The sequence below is a fragment of the Heterodontus francisci genome, chromosome 2 (genome assembly GCF_036365525.1).
Source record: "Heterodontus francisci isolate sHetFra1 chromosome 2, sHetFra1.hap1, whole genome shotgun sequence".
In the NCBI taxonomy this organism is placed as follows: domain Eukaryota; kingdom Metazoa; phylum Chordata; class Chondrichthyes; order Heterodontiformes; family Heterodontidae; genus Heterodontus; species Heterodontus francisci.
Genome location: NC_090372.1, coordinates 31,660,044 through 31,684,897, shown reverse-complemented (window position 1 = coordinate 31,684,897; position 24,854 = coordinate 31,660,044). Strand labels below are relative to the sequence as shown.

General features: G+C 44.7%; 1 protein-coding gene across 1 annotated transcript in view; it reads left to right on the top strand.

Moving 5' to 3' along the window:
* The window catches only part of LOC137383499 (oxysterol-binding protein-related protein 10-like), a 220,732-nt gene that overhangs the window by 26,787 nt on the left and 169,091 nt on the right, over positions 1-24,854 (top strand). The window contains exon 3 of the mRNA XM_068056511.1: positions 12,275-12,482. Within this exon, the coding sequence (XP_067912612.1) occupies positions 12,275-12,482 (208 nt within the window). The remainder of the gene's footprint in view (positions 1-12,274; positions 12,483-24,854) is intronic.

Here is a 24,854-nt window from a genome sequence, read left to right as displayed (position 1 = left end):
TCGGATAGGGAAACTCTGCAGTGAGAAGCAGGCACACCCATCTCACTGATAGTTGTTAGTAAATACTTGTCTACTTAAAAGAATAATTAAATTCATCTTTGTTTTAAGTATTATATAGTCTTAAAATTTAGGTGGGGGGAGGGGTTCTGTGATTACTAATCTGTTTGTTTGAAAAGGAGTCCTTCAACCAAAAAAGTTTGAGAACCACTGAGTTAAAGTATCAGTTATATTTTTCAACGGTAGGTCAACCTTTACTATCTTCCTTGTATTTTTGGAAGAGGGAGTGTGCATTGCTTTGTAGGGTGTTAACCTGGGGTTTCCATATGAAGGTATGGACTAAATCATTATGGGATATCCAAGACAGGGCTTGATAATCTTTAGATTCATTTTATAATATATTTATATATGTAGATTTAAGTGAAGGAAAGGGGTGAGATTTTATGTAATTATACAATCTAGTGAGTAAATGCAGCTGTTTCTCCTCGAAATAAACTGAGCACTTAAGATGCTATAACCAGCAACTTTGAAATTGATGTTCGTGCAAATGGATAATGGTTATCTCTTTTTTGCCGATAATCATGAATGTTTTAAGTGGTGGGGACTGTACCAAAATTCTAAAAGCCTGGAAAATATTGTCGGAGTAAAATAAATATTTTACCAATACATGCTAACTGTTTAGCAGGAGATAATAGTAGTACGAATAAAATAGAGCAAAATTGCTAATTAGTAATCACTTAATTGATGAGTCTAAATTGTGAAAAATAGTAATCTTGCAATGGTGGGATAGTTTTCCTTTCTTTTCCCTCCTCTTCAGAAGGTAGCAACTCATATTTGTGCATTTATGCTAGCAGCCCTCTGCTACCTTTGTGAGACAAACAGTTAGTATCGGTGGAGTTGAGGAGGGATAGGGGTGGTTTCATGACAAAGTCAGATCCTGTTTTCATTTGAGTATATTTACCATGGAATGAGTGGTGGGCAATGAGGAACATAAACACTGGCTACTTCGTCCTCCAGCTACAGGTGAGATTGAGTTCAGCATCAACTATTACCCGGGCTAAATGCACTTGTGTTGATCATTTTGTGTGAAGAAGAATTTCATGATATCAGTTCTCAATTTTTTAAAACTAGTTTGAGCATCTGTCACCTTGAACTATTGAAATTTGGTTTGAAGTAATTTTCCAGCTTTATCTTTTCAGTACAGTTTACTATCTTTGTTTACTATCATATCTTCTACGCATTTATAAGACAAGTCTTCTCCTTTCAAGACTCAAAAATCCAAGTTTCTCTGGCATTTTTATACTTCAGAACTCAGACATCTGACAGTAGGGATCATCCTTGTGATTCTTTTCTGAAGTTCCTTCATTGCTTAAATGTCTTCCTTGTGTCTTGATGACCAGTACTAGACACAATGCTTGAGATGTGATTTCACTAGCACACTGTTATTGAGAATAACTTTCAGTCACTTGTATGCTACAGCTTTTGCGATCTGGTTCAACATGTTAGGAGGGGGGTAGGCGGAGATGGTGTGAGGGGAATATAAGAAATATTAAGATCAGGTTTCCAAGGTGGGAGGACAGAGATACAAGAGAAATCTGAGTGCTGTGGCAACCTGCATGTAGCATGGTGAATTCTCAGTGCAGAGTATTGCGTGTTCGAATTCCAACAGTAAATGATTTAGTGAATTTTGTGGTATCTATCATTTGAGTAACTGCTGCATGATAGCAGAGCTATACCATCTCATGAGATGGAAAACTGACCAGACCACCAAAGGCAAACTATATGTTAAAAGACAATGAAGTTTAACTGGGAAATAAAAGTTTTTTTTAAAGTAATAATTGAAAATAAAAAAACAATGTCTAGTGGAAGATAAACAGAATTTATCAGACCAGTACATATACAAAAATCTCTTGTGGAACTGGCAGATAGATTAGTGCTGTTGTGGATCTAAATCTGTGATCCTTGTGTTGGTAAGAGTCCAGGGGTGATGAGTGTTGGTGCCAGTCCTGTCTATTCACACATTTGCCATTTAACAAGAATTACACCTTAAAAATTTACAATTTTAAATACAGTTTGTTCCTTCAAACAATTTGAACCTGCTTAATTTATAGACAGTAGTGCTTGCAAATCTAAAGAGTGAGGCCCGGAGCGGAGCAGTGTACAGAGCGAGGCCAGGAGCGGAGCGCTGTACAGAGCAAGGCTGGGAGTGGAGCAATGTACAGGACCAGGCCGGGAGCGGAGCGGTGTACAGGGCCAGGCCGGGAGCGGAGCGGTGTACAGGGCCAGGCCGGGAGCGGAGCGGTGTACAGGGTCAGGCCGGGAGTGCAGTGGTGTACAGGGTCAGGCCGGGAGCGGAGCGGTGTACAGGGCCAGGCCGGGAGCGGAGCGGTGTACAGGGCCAGGCCGGGAGCGGAGCGGTGTACAGGGTCAGGCCGGGAGCGGAGCGGTGTACAGGGTCAGGCCGGGAGTGGAGCAGCGGTCTGACTCTTTCCTGTGAGTCTGTGAATGGCATGGGAGAGAAAAAAATCGCACATAGATGTCACTGCACAAGGAATCACGGGGGTGAGTCTACAGGTAAACATTTAATTTAATCAACCTATAAAGTAAGCTAAATCAATTAATTAGTATAAAATCTAAAAGTATGCCAATTTGTTAAACTTTCACTTAATTTACACATTGCATACTGTATAATTTATCACAATTACAATCCGTGTTTAATCAGATCCAGGGGAAAAAGTTAAAGTTAAACAAAGAGGGACTGTAACATTAAAGGGTTACTAATTTTTCATTAATTTAATGTATAGAGAATCAGAGTTAAGTGAAACATTTGAAATAACTCAATGAAGAGTGCAGGAGGGCAGGCCAGGGCAGCACCAGGCACACCTAAAAATGAGGTGTCAGCCTGGTGAAGCTACAACACAGGACTACTTGCATGCCAAACAGCAGAAGCAGCATGCAATAGACAGGACTAAGCAATCCCATAACCAACAGATCAGATCTAAGCTCTGCAGTCCTGCCATACCCAGTCATGAATGGTGGTAAACAATTAAACAACTGACAGGAGTAGGAGGCTCCACAAACATCCCCATCCTCAATGATGGGGGAGCCCAGCACATCAATGCAAAAGACAAGGCTGAAGCATTTGCATCCATTTTCATCCAGAAATGCCGAGTGGATGATCCATCTAGGCCTCCTCCTGAGGTCCCCAGCATCATAGATGCCAGTCTTCAGCCAATCCAATTCTTCTTCTTTGGCCTCCTTGTCTCGAGAGACAATGGGTAAGTGCCTGGAGGTGGTCAGTGGTTTATGAAGCAGCGCCTGGAGTGGCTATAAAGGCCGATTCTAGAGTCACAGACTCTTCCACAGGTGCTGCAGATAAAATTGTTGTCAGGGCTGTTACACAGTTGGCTCTCGCTTCTGTCCTTTTTCCTGCCAACTGCTAAGTCTCTTCGACTCGCCACACTTTAACCCCACCTTTATGGCTGTCTGCCAGCTCTGGCGATCACTGGCAACTGACTCTCACGACTTGTGATCAATGTCACAGGACTTCATGTCGCGTTTGCAGACGTCTTTAAATCAGAGACATGGACCGCCGGTGGGTCTGATACCAGTGACGAGCTCGCTGTACAATGTGTCCTTGGGGATCCTGCCATCTTCCATGCGGCTCACATGGCCAAGCCATCTCGAGCGCCGCTGGCTCAGTAGGGTGTATATGCTGGGATGTTGGCCGCCTCGAGGACTTCTGCGTTGGAGATACGGTCCTGCCACCTGATGCCAAGGATTCTCCGGAGGCAGCGAAGATGGAATGAATTGAGACATCGCTCTTGGCTGACCTACGTTGTCCAGGCCTCGCTGCCGTAGAGCAAGGTACTGAGGACACATGATTGAAACACTCGGACTTTTGTGTTCCGTATCAGTGTGCCATTTTCCCACACTCTCTTGGCCAGTCTGGACATAGCAGTGGAAGCCTTTCCCATGCGCTTGTTGATTTCTGCATCGAGAGACAGGTTACTGGTGATAGTTGGGCCTAGGTAAGTGAACTCTTGAACCACTTCCAGAGTGTGGTCGCCGATATTGATGGATGGAGCATTTCTGACGTCCTGTCCCATGATGTTCGTTTTCTTGAGGCTGATGGTTAGGCCTAATTCGTTGCAGGCAGCCGCAATCCTGTCGATGAGTCTCTGCAGACACTCTTCAGTGTGAGATGTTAATGCAGCCGCGTCAGCAAAGAGGAGTTCCCTGATGAGGACTTTCCTTACTTTGGTCTTCGCTCTTAGAAGGGCAAGTTTTAACAACCTGCCACCTGATCTTGTGTAGAGGAAAATTCCTTCTTCTGAAGACTTGAACGCGTGTGAGAGCAGCAGGGAGAAGAAGAACCCAAACAGTGTAGGTGCGAGAACACAGCCCTGTTTCAATGTGATCAATGAAAGCAATGTAGAGGGGCATCTGTTGTTCGCGGCATTTCTCCTGTAGCTGGCGAAGGGAGAACAGCATGTCAGTGGTGGATCTCTCTGCTCGAAAGCCACACTGTGCCTCAGGGTAGACACGCTCAGCCAGCTTCTGGAGCCTGTTTAAAGCGACTTGAGCAAAGACTTTCCCCATTATGCTGAGCAGGGAGATTCCACAGTGGTTGTTGCCGTCACCGCGGTCACCCTTGTTCTTATAGAGGGTGATGATATTGGCATTGCGCATGTCCTGTGGTACTGCTCCCTCGTCCCAGCACAGGCAAAGCAGTTCGTAGAGTGCTGAAAGTATAGCAGGCTTGGCACTCTTGATTATTTCGGGGGTAATGCCATCCTTCCCAGAGGCTTTTCTGCTGGCTAGAGAATCAATGGCATCACTGAGTTCCGATTTTGTTGGCTGTTCATCCAGCTCATCCATGACTGGTAGAGACTGGGCTGCATTGAGGGCGGTCTCAGTGACAACATTTTCCCTGGAGTACAGTTCTAGGTAGTACTCCACCCAGCGGTCCATTTGCTTGTGTTGGTCAGTGATTGTGTCCCCTGATTTAGATTTGAGGGGGGCGATCTTCTTGATGGTTGGCCCAAAAGCTCTCTTAATGCCATCATACATTCCTCTGATGTTTCCGATTTTGGAGGCCAGCTGAATATGACTGCATAGGTGTTGCCAGTAGTCATTTGCACAGCGCCTGGCTGTTCTTTGTGCAGCGCTTCTGGCTGCTTTAAGTGCTACGGATGTTAACTCGCTGGGGGCTTTCTTGTAGTTCAACAGTGCAATGCGCTTAGCAGCTATGACATGTTCCAGCTCTTCAAAGTGAGATTGAAACCAGTCTGCATTCTGCTTCACAGACTTGCCATTGGTGGTCATTGCTGAGTCATAGATGGCGTCTCTGATGTGGGCCCACTTGGTCTCTGCATCCCCTGTCGGAGTGTTCTGAAGGGCTTTTTCAAGTGAATTTAGAAACTTATGTAACAGCTGTGGATAAGAAATTCTGCTAGTGTTGACGCGCGGGCGGCCCTTCTGTTTGGAGTGATGCAGCTTCTTTGGTTTGAGTCTAACCTTGCTGCACACCAGGGAGTGGTTGGTGTCGCAGTCCGCACTGTGGAAGCTGCGTGTAATTTGAACGCTGTTTATAGAGGCTCGCCTTGTGACAATGAGGTCCAGCTGGTGCCAATGATGTGATCTTGGGTGCCTCCAAGAAACCTGGTGACAGGGTTTAGTATGAAAGAATGAGTTGGTGATGCAGAGGTTGTGATAGGTACACAACTCAAGCAGTCTCTGTCCATTCTCATTCATCCTTCCAATGCCATAGCGCCCAAGGCAGGAGGCTCCATGAGTCATGGTCGGCCCCAACCCTGGCATTAAAGTCCCCCAGCAGGAACAGATGTTTGGTATTGGGATGCTACTAATGATATTATGGAGTTCCTCGTAGAACTGGTCTTTAGCTTCATGTGAGGAGCAGTGTGTTGGAGCATAGTTGCTGAGTAGGTGTACTGGACCAGAGGCGGTGAGCAGTCGGATGGACAGTATGCATTCCGAGCCATTTGAAGATGGCTCTATCATGCTGAACAAAGAGTTTCTGATGGCAAAGCCCACTCCATGCTGTTTTGGTTCTTCAGGATTCCAACCCTGCCAGAAGAAGGTGTAGTCTTGTTCTCTTAGAGATCCGCTCGCAGGGAGGCAGTCTTCAGCCAATCCAGTTCACTCCACCTGATATTAAAAAATGGTTGAAGACACTGGATATTTCAAAGGCTATGGGCCCTGACAACATTCCGACGATAGTTCTGAAGACTTGTGCTCCAGAATTATCTGCACCCCTAGCCAAGCTGTGCCAGTACAGCTACAATACTGGCATCTACCCAGCAATGTGGAACATTGCCCAGATATGTCCTGTGCACAAAAAGCAGGACAAATCCAACCCAGCCAATTACCGCCTTGTCAGTCTACTCCTAATCATCAGCAAAGTGATAGAAGGTGTCGTCGACAGTGCTTTCAAGTAGCACTTGCTTAGCAATAATCTGCTCACTGATGCTCAATTTGGGTTCCACCTGGACCACTCAGCTCCTGACCTTATTTCAGCCTTGGGCCAAACATGGACATAAGAGCTGAACTCCAGAGGTGAGGTGAGAGTGACTTCCCTTGACATCAAGGCAACATTTGACTGAGTGCGGCATCAAGAAGCCCTAGCAAAATGGAGTCAATCGGAATCGGGGGTTGCACCTCAATAGTGTCCTCGTGGGATGGTTTACTAATGCTATTGGAATGGGAACCAGGATGTAGCATAAGAAAGGTGAAATGAAGTACACAAAGGTTTGGGAGAGACAGAAAGCACTGGAGTAAGAAATAATAAGGTATTGGGTAGGGTCAGACAAGGAGGTAATGCAATAAGGTCTAAATTAGGTTTACAGTGTTCATATGTATATGCACGAAGCATGGTAAATAAAGTTGGTGAGCTGCAAGCGCAGGTAGTCACATGGGAATATGATGGCGATAATGGATATCTGGTTTAAAAAAGGGCAGCACTGGGTACTAAATATTCCCGGATACAAGGAAAGATAGAGAAGGAAAGAAAGGAAGAGTGGTGGCAGTATTGATTAAGGAGAATATTAGTGCTGGAGAGAGGTGATGTCCTGGAGAGATCAAGGACAGAATCTATTTGGTTCGAGTTAAGAAACAATTGAGGTACCATTACATTACTGGGTGTATTCTATAAGCCACCAAATAGTGATAAAGGTGTAAAGGAGCAAATTTGCAAGAATTATTGAGTAGTGATAATTGGGGACGTTAGTTATCCTAATATAGACTGAGATAGTAATAGTGTAAAGGGAAGAGAGGGAGAAGAGCTTCTGAAGTGTGTTCAGGAGAATTTTTTTAGATGAGTGTGTTTCTGGTCCAACGAGGAAGGAAGCATTGCTGGATCGGTTCTGGGGAATGAGGTGGGTCAAGTGTTCAAGTTGCAGTCGGGGAACATTTGGGAACAGTGCTCATAGTATCACAAGATTGGCCATGGAAAAGGACAAGGAGCAACCTAGAAGTAAAAATAATTAAATGGAGGAGGGACAATTTCAATTGGGTGAGAATGAATCGGTTCCAGGTAGATTGGAATCAGAGATTGACCGGGAAAACTGTAACAGAACAATGGGTTGCCTTTAAAGGGGAGATGGTTCTGGTACAGTCGAAGTACATTCCCACGAGGGTGAAACGTAGGGCAACCGAAGACAAAGCTCCACGGATAATAAAAGAGATGGAGAGCAAGATGAAACTGTAAAAGGGTGCATACGGCAGATGTCAGGTTGATATAAGTGAGAACGAAGTTGAACATATAATGTTCAGAGGGCAAGTGAAAAAGGAAATGAGAGGTAAAGAGGGAGTATGAGGAAAGACTAGCAGCTATCATAAAAAGGAGTGCAAAGGTCTGCTATAGTAAAAGCTAGTAAGAGGAGGGTTGGGGCCAATTAAGGACGAAAAAGAGGATCTATGGAAGGAGGCGGAGGCGTGGCTGAGGTACTAAATGAGTACTTTGTGTCTGTCTTTGCCAAGGAAGAAGATGCTGCCAAAGTGGTAGTGAAAGAGGAGGTAGTTGAGATACCAGTTGGACTGAAGGCTGGCTGTACTTAAAGGTGATAAGTCACTAGGATTGGAAGGGATTCCTCCAAGGATGGTGAAGGAAGTAAGGATGCAAATTGTGGAGGTACCGGCCATAATCTTCCAGTGCTCCTTGGATACGGGGGTGGTGCCAGAGGACTGAAGAATTGCAAATGTTACGCCCTTGTTTAAAAGTGTGTAGGGATAAATTCAACTGCAAAATGCAACTGCACACCAGTCAGTTTAACCTCGGTGGTGGGAACACTTTTAGAAATGTAATCCGGGGCAAAATTAATGGTCGCTTGGACAAGTGTGGGTTAATTCAGAAAATCCAGCACTGATTTGTTAAAGGCAAATTGTGTTTAGGTAACTTGATTGGTAACAGAGAGTGTTGATGAGGGTAATGCAGATGATGTGGTGTACATGAACTTCCAAAAGGCGTTTGATAAAGTGGTACATGTAGGCTTGCCAGCAAAGTTGAAACCCGTGGAATAAAAGGGACAGTGGCAGAATGAATATGAAGTTGGCTGAGCGCAAGAAACAGAGTAGTGATAAGCGGTTGTTTTTCAGATTGGAGGAAGTCATACAGTGGTATTCCCCAGGGGTTGGTACTAGGACCACTGCTCTTTCTGATATAAATTAATGACCTAGTCTTGGGTGTACAGGGTACAATTTCAAATTTGAAGATGACACAAAACTTGGAAGTGTTGTGAACTGAGAAAGAATAGTGATAGACTTCAAGAGGACATAGACAGGCTGGTGGAATGGGCAGACTAGTGACAGATGAAATTTAATGCAGAGAAGTGTGAAGTGATGTATTTTGGTAGGAAGAGCGAGGAGAGACAATATAAACTAAAGGGTGTGCAGGAACAGAGAGATCTGGGGGTATAGTGCGCAAATTGTTGAAGATGGCAGGGCAGGTTGAGAAAGTGGTTAAAAAGGCAAATGGGATCCTGAGATTTATAAATAGAGGCATAGAGTACAAAAGCAAGGAGTTATGATGAACCTTTATCAAGCATTGGTTCGGCCTCAAATGAAGTATTGTGTCCAATTTTTGGCACCGCATTTTACGAAGGATGTGAAGGCTTTAGAGAGGATGCTGAAAAGATATACAAAATTGGTTCAACGGATGAACAACTTCAGTTAAGTGGATAGATTGGAGAAGCTGGGTTGTTCTCCTTAGAGCAGAGAAGGGTGAGAGGAGATTTGATAGAGGTGTTCAAAACCACAAGGGGTCTAGACAGAGTAGATAGTGTCACGCTGACAAGAAGTGCAGCAATGAAAATACAAAACCAAACTGAAGAGTTATGGAAAACTGGAACAATTTTTAAAAGACTGTTACATGGGCTGTCAACAGAATGGAGAAGACACATGATGCTCAGTGACTCTTGCACTCAAATCCACATTCATGCCTATTAAGGCTGAAAACCAATTAAGCCGGTCTGCATGGAAATGCAGCAGGTAATCACACCTGGATGTGAGCTATACTCAAAAACAATGAGACAAGACCTTTCTCGGGCTGAATTTGATCAGCGCACCGACGCGGAGCTCGGCATGCTGTGATGTTGGCGGTCATCCAATGTGGAAGTGCTGCTGCAGAGCGCCCGCGATATTACCTTCAGGTACTATCAAATTTTTAAAGGTGCTGGCTGCCAAAAATTACAAATAAAATGTCAGAAAAACATTCCATCCCTTTTCCAACCGCCCCGTTTCCCCCCCCCCCCCCCCCAAACTGAGTTATCAATTAATAAAATAACCCATCTCCCCAAGAAAACAATTTGTGAAATTACGAACTTTCATTCCCTCCCCCCACCCAAACTTCGGTATCTTTGACCCTCAAACCCTTCCCGCCATCCCCACACCCAATAAGAATAATTCTGCCCACTACTTGGCAGCGGATGGGCCACACCGAGACCTCGCCACCGCCGCTAATATCCGGCAGGGCCTTCTTGGCATCGTAGATCGTGGCGGGCCGCTCCTGCTAGCATTTTACAGGCCTCCCCGCCATGGCGTCGAGGGGCTGGTAAAGTTCAGCCCCTCATCTCCAAATACTCTCCATTACAATGGAGTGTGAACCACCCTCATCTCAGAATGGGGCCATCATCAAAGCCATTATACAGCCCAGCTAGGACTGAAACCTGAAGCCACAGGGTGAAACCCAAACCTTCTAAAATTTACCTTTAAAAGGTAATTTTTTTAAGGAACAAAGGGGGAGTCTTTTCTGGACAGGACTAGAGACAGCATCATCAGTCTGGTCTGTCCTCAGGCACACTGTACAGCAAAAAAGCCATTTTTGAATTCCAGCAAGGCTGAGAGAGAGAGGCTGAGAAAAAGAGATCGGTTCCAGCCAACACAGTTGAACCCTGCTGAGACAAGTTGGAAGCTAGTTAGCTAGTCTTCTACCAGTGAGAATGGGTGACTTAAGACATCAGTACCATTTTCATCCCAAAGTGAACCGCCAGGAGACTGCAACAGTCTAATGCTTACCAGATAACCAGCAAACAGGCTTGAAACTTTAAAATTCACCTCCCGAGGGGATCCCACAGGTTATTCCCGAAGCAACGGACTTTCACAACCCAAACTCTGAACACCTCTTATCCTATGCTTTTCTATCTATCTTATCTCGAGAGTGCATGAGAGAGTGAGGGTATGCGTGAGTATTGTTTAATACATATTTAATCTGCTGTTTTAAACCTACAAGAAAACCTGTCATTGTCTGTTTATTTGGCAAATAAAACACAAGGGTTTAAAACACTAGTAACAAAAACATGTGGTCAGTCGGGAGGTGAACAGTGGAAACCAGCCATGCCAATACCCACCTGACCATACCAATAGAGAGAAACATTGATGGAAGGGTTGAGAACCAGAGGACAGCAATTTAAGGTTTTTGGCAAAAGAACCAACGGTGACATGAACATTTTTTACGCAGCGAGTGGTTAAGATCTGGAATGCACTGTTTTTATGTGGTGGAGGAAGATTCGATCATGTCTTTCAAAAGAGAATTAGATAAGCATCTAAAGAGAGAAAATCTGCAGGACCACGGGTAAAGGACGGAGAGTAGAATTTATTGAATTGCTCTTGCAGAAAGCCGGCATAGATATGACAGGCCGAATAACCTTCTGTGCTGTAACCGTTCTATGATTTTAACATTTTTATAAACAGTCATCAGAAATTTCAAACTTTTGAGGATAAGTCTAATTTCTCCGCATGCCAGTGTTGTTTATGAAAATTACAGATGGAGAAATCTAAAAGAGCTTGTCGGTACAGTGATAAATAAAGACATGAAAAAAATGCACAGTATGTTGTTTGTGGATCTGATAAGCAGATACTGTGATGAGAGTTAAAATAAGAACATATTCCATTTGCTGCTATTAACTAATGGGAATTCTTCATGGAAACTGTGTGTTTTTCTGCTGCTTATTGGCAAGTGTCCTAGAAAATATTTTGTAGCATTTTATTTAACACACACAGAACTCCTTTACTCAGTGTCTTTTTCAATTATTTTGACCTAGTTGTCATGCTTGAAAGGAACTTCATAATTTGTATATTACTGACATTGGGAAAACTTCTGTTTATTTAGTGGTAATAAACCAGTTACCTGTTACTTAGTTGAATTTGTCACCAATGTGTAGAGCTTGTATTTTACAAAACTGTCAATACCTCTTATAACAATGCAAGATTGAACTGTTTGTTATGCTTATTTTTGTTTGGAGCCAGGATAATCTCATCATTTGGCACTTTAAGAAGACAGGAATGTTCGGACATTATGTGCAGGGATTTAAGTCTCTAAGAAAAGATGTTCTAACTCTTGTAGCATAATGGCTATAACTTCAGAAGTGTTTGTACAGTAACCCTTAGGCATACCAAAATATTTATTTTTTGCTTTTAAAATACAATTATTTTGACCTTGGAACATCTTCAAGTTTAGATAGTTTATTAAGTACTAAACCTTTCACAGATCATAATCTTGGAATACTTTCAGTTTATTCAGATTATATTTTTGTTTTGGTGTGGAGGTGTTACTGCAGTCCTCAGTGGTTGCTTCAAGAGAAATTAGTGATTTTCTTCATGACCTTTCTTGGAAAGATAATCTTGTGTGTTGCCAATCTTGGAAAAATACTATCTGGGAAGTTTTGTTTATTTCTGGTGGTGATGAATTTTACTTGTTTTGGCTCCATCAGTTATGTATTCACTTACAAATCCACTAGACTCTTAATTTTTATTTTAATAGATGATGAGCCAGGCAGAAGGACAACAAAAGAACCTTGTGCAGTCAATAGAATCGCTCCCACCTTGTGGGCCTCTATCGGCATTGGATCAAGATTTACTGCTTTTGAAAGCTACCTCAGCTGCTACCATGAGCTGCCTTGGTGAATGCTTGAACATTCTACAACAAAGTGCACAACAAGCAGCCCAGCACAGCAAAAGATTGTCAACAGGTGAGTATCATGGTGTCGTGAATCAGTGATATCTGAATATTGGGTTTGCCGTCCCATCCCACAACTGTGTTCAAATCATAGTCCCAGTTGGCCTTTTTAAAAAAAAATTGTAAATGAGTTGTGGACGACGCTGCCAAGAGCAGCATTTATTGCCCATCCCTAATTGCCCTTGAGAAGGTGGCCTAGATGGTTTTGCTATGTATATCTGAAAGTGGGAGATTTGAATAGAGGTGATATGAAATTAGGGACAATTGAATATAAGAGAAGAAATGCCATTCTTAATGACGGGTCCAAATTCGTAACCATTGGACCTGCCTCTCAACATGGCCGGATAGCCTTGCTCGAAAGTAAGCTAAAAAAATTGCTTGCTGGACTTGTGTCAGAGCAATGAGGTGCTGGGTGATGTATATGACAGGGTTCGTCCTCACTGCTCGCTGCGTCCGTGTATGTATGGGCTGCCCAAGACACACAAAACTGATATCTCTCTACGCCCTATCTTATCTATGACCAGTTCTGAACAACATGAGCAAGTTTTGAACAAGTTCTCCACATACACGGTGAAGGATTCCTTCACATTTGCAAAGACCATACAGGACTTGCATATTGATAGCAATGCCATGTCCATGTGCTCATTTGACATTGCTAGCCTATTCACCAATATACCACTTAAGGAAGCCATAGATATTTGCGCTGCAGCACTATATCATGGTGATCTAACTCTGCCACCATTGCATGAATCAGTATTCATTGAATTTATGAACTTGGCAGCTCGCACAGTTGAGTTCATGACACCATGTATGCCCAAATAGATGGTGTTGCCATGGGATCTCTTCTAGGTCCAGCTCTCGCAAACATCTTTGTTTGCTTCCATGAGAAACGTGCCTTTGAGGGAATGACACCTAACCTCCTACCTCTTGCATATTTCCGATCTGTAGATAAAAGGTTTGCTATATTTGAATCCACAGCTGCATGCAATAATTTCCTTACATGTCTTAATGGGCTGCATCCTGCGCTCAAATTCACCTTTTCAAATGGAGCAGTCAAATGAGCTCCCTTTCCTTGACGTACTAGTTGAGAAATCTGCTAAGGGGTTCTCTACCACGGTCTACCGCAAGACTACCTTCCCTGGTCAATACATGCGTTGGGATTCTTGCAGTTCCACGCGCTATAAGATTGGCCTTATTGGCAACCTTGTAAATAGGGTCTGAGCCATTTGCTCGCCATGCAAGCTTGATGCTGAAAAAGGATGAATCAAAGACATCCTGCGTAACATTGGCTACCCTGATCAGATCATCTCTCGCCGTATATCATGCAAACTTATGAACGGGCATAAGGCCATCATTTTTGGCCCTGAAAAGTGCCCAGTTTACCTCAAATTACCCTGGAAGGGTAATGTATCCCAAAAATTTGAACAACAGGTGAAGCTAGCGGTTTCACGCTGCTACTATGCAGTAGCAACACGTGTGGTGTTTACCACTAACATGATGCTGCCGTCAAGCCAGAAAGACGTCTTGCCTATCACACAAATGAGTAATGAATACGAATTTCAATGCCAGTGTGATGCTAGGCATATAGGCCATACATGCCAAAGACTGGCTGATTGTATCAAACAACATGTCCCTTCCACTGTTTGCTATGGGCAAGGTACAGGCTGTACCCAACCAGCCAGTGCTTGCAAAACTCAAAACACAGTGTCCAACATTAGATGTGATACTGCGATTATTTGCTAAATAAGAATTACGCTGACAGCCAATTTAAGATTGTCAGTAGGGCTCGCAGTGTGGCGCATTTGCGCATACTAGAAGCTACATACATTAATTATGACCAGGTGACGACGGGGTCTAGGGCTCCCCTCTTGGGCTATTCCTGGTTTGGTTGTAACAGGGTTTAATTTTTAAAACACCGTATTTTAGCTTCCCCTCAATGAATCCTTGTTCACTTGCCCTCTAATTGTGATGGCAAAGAAATCAACCAGACAGGGTTTCTTAGATTTAAACACGAAAGGTGTAAGTTTATTAAACGTGAAGCTCTAATTCAGTTAAAAGTACTAAAGATACACAACACGACCATGCTAGCATGCATAAGCGATAAACACACACACAAATAGAGACAGGAGGGGAAAGAATTAGAGAGGTTTGGAGTAATGTGGAGTTCAGTTACTCATTTTGATATTCAATGTAAAGCCTTTGATTGCAGTTAAGTCGTGCAGTTCTTGTTGGGGTCCAGTGCACACTTTCACTTATTTAGCTGGTACCAGAAAGCTGCAGGAGTCTTCTCTTTTGAGGCTGGAGTTACTTCCGTGGGCCCCTGGAACTTTGCATGAGAGAGAGAGAGATACTCTCTCTTCAAGTTCAGTTACAGTCTGTTCTCCAAATGTGTGGCACAATTCAAAAAACTCCAAGTTGGCCAGCAGGTTAGTCATGTGACTAGCTCCTTATTTGAAACAACCTGCCCGGCGAGGTTTGTGGATTTTCCCCTAAGCCTGGCAAACACTGGGCTGGCGGGGGGTGCGGGTGGCGGTGGTGGAATGCTGGCCTTTTACACATTCAATGTCTCTTGATCAAAATCCATCTGGTTAATTGAATCAGGGAGCAGTTCCATTGTCTTTCTTATTCAACTGTCTATTAGAATGCAAATGTGCGGCCATCTTTTCAGCCACTGCTGTGGTCTCTTTAAACAAGTTATTTCAAATCCAGTAACAGTTCAAAATGTTCCATATGACGAAATTAACATGTCCCATTTTTGGTAACACTTCCACATATAGCGGAATGAAATGTGATATTCGGAGAGCATTTCATTATAAAAATAGAAAGGAGAGAAAGTACAGGAAAATACACATGCATTTCTCATTCATTCTCATTAATTCAGAAGGTCTAAAAATTGTTACAGCCTGTCTTTCCTTTGTAGCAGTGCTGCTTTAAACTACCCCTTTTCCCTTGAGGTGGGTCTGAGATAGTTAAGTGTTGCCCAAAGGGATTTAAAATTTCTTCATTATTTGCCTGCAATACGTTAGGAATGGGCATCCCAATAAACATGTAATTTTTGGGGAAGTTTGCACATTTCCATGACTGCCTAGGATGTCTTTGTTCCTTTTGAGGTCTGCAGGGGGAGGGTTAGATTTAATTAGCCCTGGTTTGCAGTTCTGATTATGGGAGTCAGCAGTGGGTGGATCCACTCTGAACTCTCTTTCAGTGTTCAGATAAGTCATGCTAGGGCTTTTTACTTTAGAATCATAGAGAGATACAGCACCAAAACAGGCCCTTCGGCCCAACGGGTCCATACCGACCATCAACCACCCATTTATACTCTTTGGGCCTCCTTATCTCGAGAGACAATGGATACGCGCCTGGAGGTGGTCAGTGGTTTGTGAAGCAGCGCCTGGAGTGGCTATAAAGGCCAATTCTAGAGTGACAGGCTCTTCCACAGGTGCTGCAGAGAAATTTGTTTGTCGGGGCTGTTGCACAGTTGGCTCTCCCCTTGCGCCTCTGTCTTTTTTCCTGCCAACTACTAAGTCTCTTCGACTTGCCACATTTTAGCCCTGTCTTTATGGCTGCCCGCCAGCTCTGGCGAACGCTGGCAACTGACTCCCACGACTTGTGATCAATGTCACAGGATTTCATGTCGCGTTTGCAGACGTCTTTAAAGCGGAGACCTGGACGGCCGGTGGGTCTGATACCAGTGGCGAGCTCGCTGTACAATGTGTCTTTGGGGATCCTGCCATCTTCCATGCGGCTCACATGGCCAAGCCATCTCAAGCGCCGCTGACTCAGTAGTGTGTACAAGCTGGGGATGTTGGCCGCCTCGAGGACTTCTGTGTTGGAGATACGGTCCTGCCACCTGATGCCAAGTATTCTCCGGAGGCAGCGAAGATGGAATGAATTGAGATGTCGCTCTTGGCTGACATATGTTGTCCAGGCCTCGCTGCCATAGAGCAAGGTACTGAGGACACAGGCCTGATACACTCGGACTTTTGTGTTCCGTGTCAGTGCGCCATTTTCCCACACTCTCTTGGCCAGTCTGGACATAGCAGTGGAAGCCTTACCCATGCGCTTGTTGATTTCTGCATCTAGAGACAGGTTACTGGTGATAGTTGAGCCTAGGTAGGTGAACTCTTGAACCACTTCCAGAGCGTGGTCGCCAATATTGATGGATGGAGCATTTCTGACGTCCTGCCCCATGATGTTCGTTTTCTTGAGGCTGATGGTTAGGCCAAATTCATTGCAGGCAGCCGCAAACCTGTCGATGTGACTCTGCAGGCAGTCTTCAGTGTGAGATGTTAAAGCAGCATCGTCAGCAAAGAGGAGTTCCCTGATGAGGACTTTCCGTACTTTGGACTTCGCTCTTAGACGGGCAAGGTTGAACAACCTGCCCCCTGATCTTGTGTGGAGGAAAATTCCATTTATACTAATCCTACATTAATCCCATTTCCCACTCACATCCCCACCTACCCTCAATTCTCATACCACCTACTTACACTGGGGGCAATTTACAATGGCCAATTTACCTATCAACCTGCAAGTCTTTGGCATGTGGGAGGAAGCCGGAGCAACCAGAGGAAACCCACGCGGTCACAGGAAGAACTTGCAAACTCCGCGCAGGCAGTACCCAGAACCGAACCCGGGTCGCTGGAGCTGTGAGGCTGCGGTGCTAGCCATTGCGCCACTGTGCTTCCACTTTAGGAGATGATTTGTTCTCTTTTCTCCTGACTGTGGGGGTGGATTCTTTGCTAATCTTCCCTTTGTCTTCTGGGACATTCCTGCTTGCAGATATTGATCCAGATTCTACTGCACTCCCCTGCGGCACTTCGACTAGGTGAGACATCACCCTCACAGTTTCTATGCCCTCTTGACTTTTTTTGTCTCTGAAGGTCTCTGTAAATGCTGTTAGCAACTATGGTGGGGTGCTTCTGGTGTCTGCATTTACATAAGAGGATGTGGGGTCTAATTTTTCAAACATTTCAGGATTGGCTGACCGGACAGATGGGGTTTCCATTTGGGATTCCCCTCGGATCTTCTTTAACCTGTCCTGTTTGTCACTTTTTCCCCTTTCTTCTCTACCTTTTTGCTAGCCCGGGCCTGTCTGTCCCCTTTTGTTTCTGCAGTGGTCCCTTACAATTCACCAACCCTCTGCTGGAGGGTTGTCCAAATGCGGATACAGGACTTGGGGGTGCTGATTTCACTGTAGGTTGGGGTTTTCTCTCAACCTGGCACACGTGGCAACTCCTCCAGTATTCCACCACATCTTTGTGGAGTTTTGGCCAGTCAAACTGCTGTCTCATGCGGGCTTTGGTTTCTCATATACTGACATGTACAGCCATTGTAATCTCATGGGCCATTCTTAATATTTCTCTCAGGTACCTCTGCGGCACCACTAACAGGTGAACCACTGTCCGCTCTTTGCCCTCAGGTCTGTGAGGAAAACTCTACTTCCTCATCAGTACCTCATTCTTTAAATAGTAGCAATCAGACTCCCTGTGCTTTAATTTCAGACGGGAAAGCCTGTGCTAACTCTCAGTACTGGGTCGGCTCGCTGAGCCTCAACTAGGGAAGAGCCATTTAATTCATTCCCTAGGTCTTCTAACTTTCCAAAGAAAGTCTCAGCCAGACAGACCTCATGGTCATATGCCTGCAGTGCCAATTCGGTCTCCTCTGGGAGAGCTGCTTTGGTCATGTCCCAATTCACTACACATTCAGGGGAACTGTAGAGAACTGTCTCTTGCCACTGCCCTGTCTCTCTGACCTCCCAGGGTCTCTCTATCACCTCTGGGGAAGCTACCACCTTCACCCCCGCCAGATCATTACCGAGGAGCAGGTCAACCTGGTCCATAGGCAAACTAGGGACAATTCCTATGGTCACCGGTCCGGAAACTAGGTCGCATTCCAAGCGCACCCGAATAAAGGAACAGGCGTACGCTGCCCTCCAATACCATTCACCACCATTCTGGTATTTATTGCATTCTCTGGGGAAAGATCAGGCCTTTTTCCAGTAAATGGGATCTAGTGGCCCCTGTGTCCCTGAGGATTACTATGGGCTTGCTTGCCCCACTCGTGGGGTGTGAGGTTACTCTCCCTTCAGACACAAAATCCTGATAACCTTCAGGAATCCTATTAAATTTTCCTGCACCTACAGCAGTATGTTTTCTGGGCCTTACTACTGCTGCAGTTAAAGCCACAGCTTGTTCAGCTGTGCTTTCCATCAGGGTCCTTTCTCCTTCACTGAGCGGGTGTGCCCTGATTAACACTACAGGCTTTCCCCATAGTTTCCAGCAGTCAGCTCTTAGATGACCTGCTTTATTCCAATGGAAGCACACAGGTCTCAATCCTACTTATAGCACCTTCCTTTTTGGCTGGAGGAGGGCCCCCTGTGTCTCCTGCTTTTCTTTCCCTCTCAGGACTGCTTGGGCTTCCATCACCTTCCCACCCTTTGTCCTTTTCAGATTTGTGGGGGTGACTAGGAAAGGTTTTCCCCTGGGAAGCCGACTTGTATATTAGTGCAAACTCATCAGCCAGCACTGCGGCTTGCCTTGTTCTATGAACTTTTTGTTCTTCCACATGAGTCTTTAAGGAGAGTGGGAGTTTTAAAATTCCTCTAGCAAAATCACCCTTCTGAGGTTTTCATAGCTGGGCTGCACTTTAAGAGCCCTCAACCATTGGTCAAAAGCCAGCTGCTTACTTTTCTCAAACTCTAAGTAACTTTGATCAGCTTGCTTCTCGAAGATTCTAAATTTTTGGCAGTAGGCTTCCGGTACTAGTTGATATGCTCCGAGGATAGCATTTTTTGTCAGTTCATATTTTGATGAACTCTCATCTGGCAACAGGGAATAAACCTCATGGGCATTTCCTGTTAACTTGCTTTGCAGCACGAGAGTTGAAGTCTCAGCCGGCCACTTTAACTGCCTTGCCAATTTTTCAATAGATACAAAAAATGCTTTCATGTCTCCCTCATTTGAATTTTGGGATCGGTTGGGAAAATTTTAACAATTCAGTACACAGCCCCGAATTACTATTCTCCATATTGGCCATGCTTTTACTGGGGTTACTCTTGCCCCCTAGTTAACTCAAGCTGCCTCAACTCTCTTTCCTCACATTCCTTCTGGAAGGTTGTTTCTTTTTCTCTCTCCTGCCTCTCTTTTTCCTTGTCTGCTAATTCAAGTTTCCTTTGTTCCAATTGTAGCTTTCCTAGCAATACCCTGTCGGAGTCTATTTCTAACCCTCTTTCTGATTCTTCAGATTCGAGGGAAAAGTGGTTGGCCACTAGTCTTAGTTCGGACTTCCTAGCCTTGGCATGGACAGTGATCCCACACTGCTGAGCCATATTCTTCAACTATTCCATAGACAGTACCTTTAACTCATCCCAAGTTACTTCAGCCTTGCTTTGGGAGTTACTGGCTTCTGTCACAGACATGTTAGTATTCTAGCACACACAACCACAAGAAGACCTCTATTGAAATCTTTTCTCTTTTTGACTGGGATCAATTTGACTTCCCACTTCCAATTTCTCGTTTGACTGTGGGTCCAATCGTGGACAGTAGCCCCCAAATTTTTGTTACGACCAGGTGAGGGCGGGGTCTAGGGCTCCCCTCTCAGCCTATTCCCGGTTTGGCCGTAATAAGGTTTAACTTTTAAAACAGCGTATTCTAGCTTCCCCTCAGTGAATCCTTGTTCACTGCCCTGTAATTGTGATGGCAAAGAAATGAACCAGACAGGTTTTCTAAACTTACACCTTTCTTGTTTAAATCTATTAACCTTTAAAGCTCTAATTCAGTTAAAAGTATTTTAAAAATGCAAAGCGACCATGCTAGCATGCATATGCAATAAACACACACAAATAAAGACAGAGGAGGAGAAGGAATTCAAGAAGAGAGGTTTGGAGTAATATGGCGTTCAGTTACTTGTTTTGGGATTCGATGTAAAGCCTTTGATTGCAGTTAAGGTCTTGCAGTTCTTGTTGGGGCCCAGTGCACACTTTTACTTATTTAGCTGATACTAGAAGGCTGCAGGAGTCTTCTCTTTTGAGGTTGGAGTTACTTCCGTGGGTCCCTGGAACTTTGCGTGAGAGAGAGAGAGTTGCTCTCTCTTCAAGTTCAGTTGCAGTCTGTTCTCTAACTGTGCGGCACAATTCAAAACAACTCCAAGTTGGCCAGCAAGTTAGTCATGACTAGCTCCTTATTTGGAACAACCTGCCCGGCGAGATTTGTGGATTTTCCCTAAGCTTGGCAGACACTATCAGTGGGGGGTGGGAGTGGGTGGGTGGTGGTGGAATGCAGGCCTTTTATACATTCAGTGTCTCTTGATCAAAATCCATCTGGCTAATTGAATCAGGGAGCAGTTCCATTGTCTCTCTTAATTCAACTGTCTTTTAGAATGTAAATGTGCGGCCATCTTTTCAGCCACTGCTGTGGTCTCTTTAAACAAGTTATTTCAAATCAAGTAACAGTTCAAAATGTTCCATATGACGAAATTAATATGTCCCATTTTTGATAGGTGTGTTTTTCGTCACATAATACACAGGGCCCTGTTCTTTGCAGAAAGAAAGAAGATGTACACACATTGCGCCTGTTTCGGCTAAACAAAATAATTGACAGCTATTTGCTGGTTCATTCCTCAGGGCAATGCCTTGACAAATCAGAGTCAAGCTGCCTGGTTTAAATTTCAAATAAAGCTTGGCAGTTAACTGTCAGTCACCATAAACTGTGCATTCTCCACGGCAATGCCTCAACCAATCAGAGTTCACTTGCCAACCAATCAGCACTCTCTTCTCGTACTGTATAAAGTTGTTGTTTTCCCTTACATTGCTATTCTTGTGGATTGTTTGACAACATGTTTCTGTTTTCAGCAGTACACAAGGAGTATTGTTGGCCGCTCTTGTGATATTACTATAGAGCTTGTGCTGATCAGGGTTATTGTAATTCTTACAAAAGCAAAATACTACAGATGCAAATTACAATAATAAAAACAGAAAATGCTGGAAATAGGTCAGACAGCATCTGTGGAGAGATAAACAGAGTTAACATTTCTGGTCGATGATCTTTCATCGGAACTGGGTAAAGTTAGAAATGTAATAGGTTTTAAGCAAGTGAAAGGAGAGAGGGTAGGAAACAGATCAGGTGGAAGACTGGAGCAGTTAAATGACAAAATAGCTGTCGGTGCAAGGTCAAAGGGAGTAGTCATAGCATAAGCAAAGAAACAAAAGATGTGTCTAGAGGAGATGTGAATGGTAGTCTGGTGAATAGTTGCCAATCGAAAGCAAAAAAAAAGAGAAAATCAAGAGAATGAAACCAAAACCAGCCAAGAAAAAGAAACAAAATGGGAGCAGAGGTTACTGTCTGAAATTGTTGAACTTAGTGTTGTGTCTGGAAGTGTAAAGTGCCTAATTGAAAGTTTAAGGGACTATTTGTTGAACTTGCGTAGAGCTTCATTGGAACACTGCAGGAGCCCGAGGGCAGAGAGGTCAGCACTGGAGCAAGGTGGAGAATTAAAATGAGAGGTGACTGCAAGCTCTAGGTCATGCTTGTGAACTGAATGGAGGTGTTCTGCAAAGTGGTCACCCAATCTGCATTTTTTCTCCCCAGTGGAGAACGATCATATTTTGAGCAGCAACTACAGTATAGAAAGTGAAAAGAAGTACATGTAAATTGCTGTTTCACCAAGAAAGGAGTGTTTGAAGCCTTAGATGGAGGAAAGAGGAGGTGTAAGGGCAGGTTTTGCATCTCCTGTGCCTTCATGGAAAGGTGGTGGGGGTGATTGAGGAGTGGACCAGACTATTGCGGAAACTTCTCTGTCTCCATTTCTGAATTTAGGCTGTCAAGGAATGTTCAGTGTGAGCCCACTGACTCCCACAGCTACCTCGATTACACTTCCTCACACCCGTCCCCCTGTAAGGGCTCCATTCCATTCTCCCAGTTTCTCCGTCTCTGTCACATCTATTCCAATGATGAAACTTCCATATTAGCACTTCCGATATGTCGTCCTTTTTCCTCACCTGAGAATTCTCTCCATTCTAGTTGGCAGGGCCCACGATCATGTCCATCCCATTTCCCGAACTTCTGCTCTCATCCCTTCCCCTCCCTCCCTCCCAGAACCATGATAGGGTTCCCATTGTCCTCACCTTCCAATCCACCAGTCTCTGTATTCAACAGATCATCCTCTGCTATTTCTGACACCACGAAACACATCTTCCCCTCCTCTCCCCTCCCCTTTCAGTATTCCAAAGAAAACGTTCTCTCCCCCATACCCTGGTCCACTTAATCACCCCACCCCACCCCACCACCTCCCTTCCCATGGCACCTTTCTATGCAAGCACAGGAGATGCAACACCCGTCCTTTTACTGCCTTCATCCTCGCTGTCCAAGGCATCAGATACTTCTTCCAGGTGAAACAGCGATTTATATGTACTTTCAATTTATTACAGTGTATTCACAGCTCATGATGCGGTCTGCTCTACATTGGGCAGACAAAACGCAGATTGGGTGACTGCTTTACGGAGCACCTCTGCTTGGTCCGCAAGCCTGAGCTTCCAGTCACTGATATTTTAAGCCTCCACCTCGCTCCCACGCTGACCTCCCTGTCCTCAGCCTCCTGCAGTGTTCTAATGAAGTTTGAGAAACAGAACCTCATCTTTCAACTGCGCATTTTACAGCCTTCCAGATTCAACATTGCGCTCAACAGTTTCAGACCATCACCTTTGCCCCAATTTTGTTGATTTTTCATTGCTAGTTTTAGTTTTGCTGTCGTGCTTTTGCTTTTGCACAGCATCTGTTCACCATTCTGCGATTTACATATCCTCTAGACTTATCCCATTGCAACTCCCTTTGGTCGTGCACCACCATTATTTTTGTCATTTAACCCCTCCTGCCTTCCACCCTATCACAGACCTTCCCTTTAGGGATGTATAACGCTATGGCGTTGGAAGGATGAATGAGAACGGGCAGAGACTGCTTGAGTTGTGTACCTATCATAACCTCTGCATCACCAACTCGTTCTTTCACACTAAACCCTGTCACCAGGTTTCATGGAGGCACCCAAGATCACGTCGTTGGCACCAGCTAGACCTCATTGTCACAAGGTGAGCCGCCTTAAACAGTGTTCAAATCACACGCAGCTTCCACAGTGCGGACTGCGACACCGACCACTCCCTGGTGTGCAGCAAGGTTAGACTCAGACCAAAGAAGTTGCATCATTCCAAGCAGAAGGGCCACCCGTGCATCAACACGAGCAGAATTTCTCACCCACAGCTGTTACAAAAATTTCTAAATTTACTTGTAACGGCCCTTCAAAACGCTCCCACAGGGGATGCTGAGACCAAGTGGGCCCACATCAGAGACGCCATCTATGAGTCAGCTTTGACCACCTACGGCAAAAGTGCGAAGAGAAATGCAGACTGGTTTCAATCTCATTTTGAAGAGCTGGAACCTGTCATAGCCGCTAAGCGCATTGCACTGTTGAACGACAAGAAAGCACCCAGCGATTTAACATCCGCATCACTTAAAGCAGCCAGAAACACTGCACAAAGAACAGCCAGGCGCTACGCAAATGACTACTGGCAACACCTATGCAGTCATATTCAGCTGGCCTCAGACACCGGAAACATCAGAGGAATGTATGATGGCATGAAGAGAGCTCTTGGGCCAACCATCAAGAAGATCGCCCCCCTCAAATCTAAATCAGGGGATCTAATCACTGACCAACGCAAACAAATGGACCGCTGGGTTGAGCACTACCTAGAACTGTACTCCAGGGAGAATGCTGTCACTGAGACTGCCCTCAATGCAGCCCAGCCTCTACCAGTCATGGATGAGCTGGACGAACAGCCAACCAAATCGGAACTCAGTGATGCCATTGATTCTCTAGCCAGCGAAAAAGCCCCTGGGAAGGACAGCATTACCCCTGAAATAATCAAGAGTGCCAAGCCTGCTATACTCTCAGCACGACATGAACTGCTATGCCTGTGCTGGGACGAGGGAGCAGTACCACAGGACATGCGCGATGCCAATATCATCACTCTCTATAAAAACAAAGGTGACCGCGGTGACTGCAACAACTACCGTGGAATCTCCCTGCTCAGCATAGTGGGGAAAGTCTTTGCTCGAGTCGCTCTGAACAGGCTCCAGAAGCTGGCCGAGCGCGTCTACCCTGAGGCACAGTGTGGCTTTCATGCAGAGAGATCGACCATTGACATGCTGTTCTCCCTTCGTCAGATACAGGAGAAATGCCGTGAACAACAGATGCCCCTCTACATTGCTTTCATTGATCTCACCAAAGCCTTTGACCTCGTCAGCAGACGTGGTCTCTTCAGACTACTAGAAAAGATCGGATGTCCACCAAAGCTACTAAGTATCATCACCTCATTCCATGACAATATGAAAGGCACAAT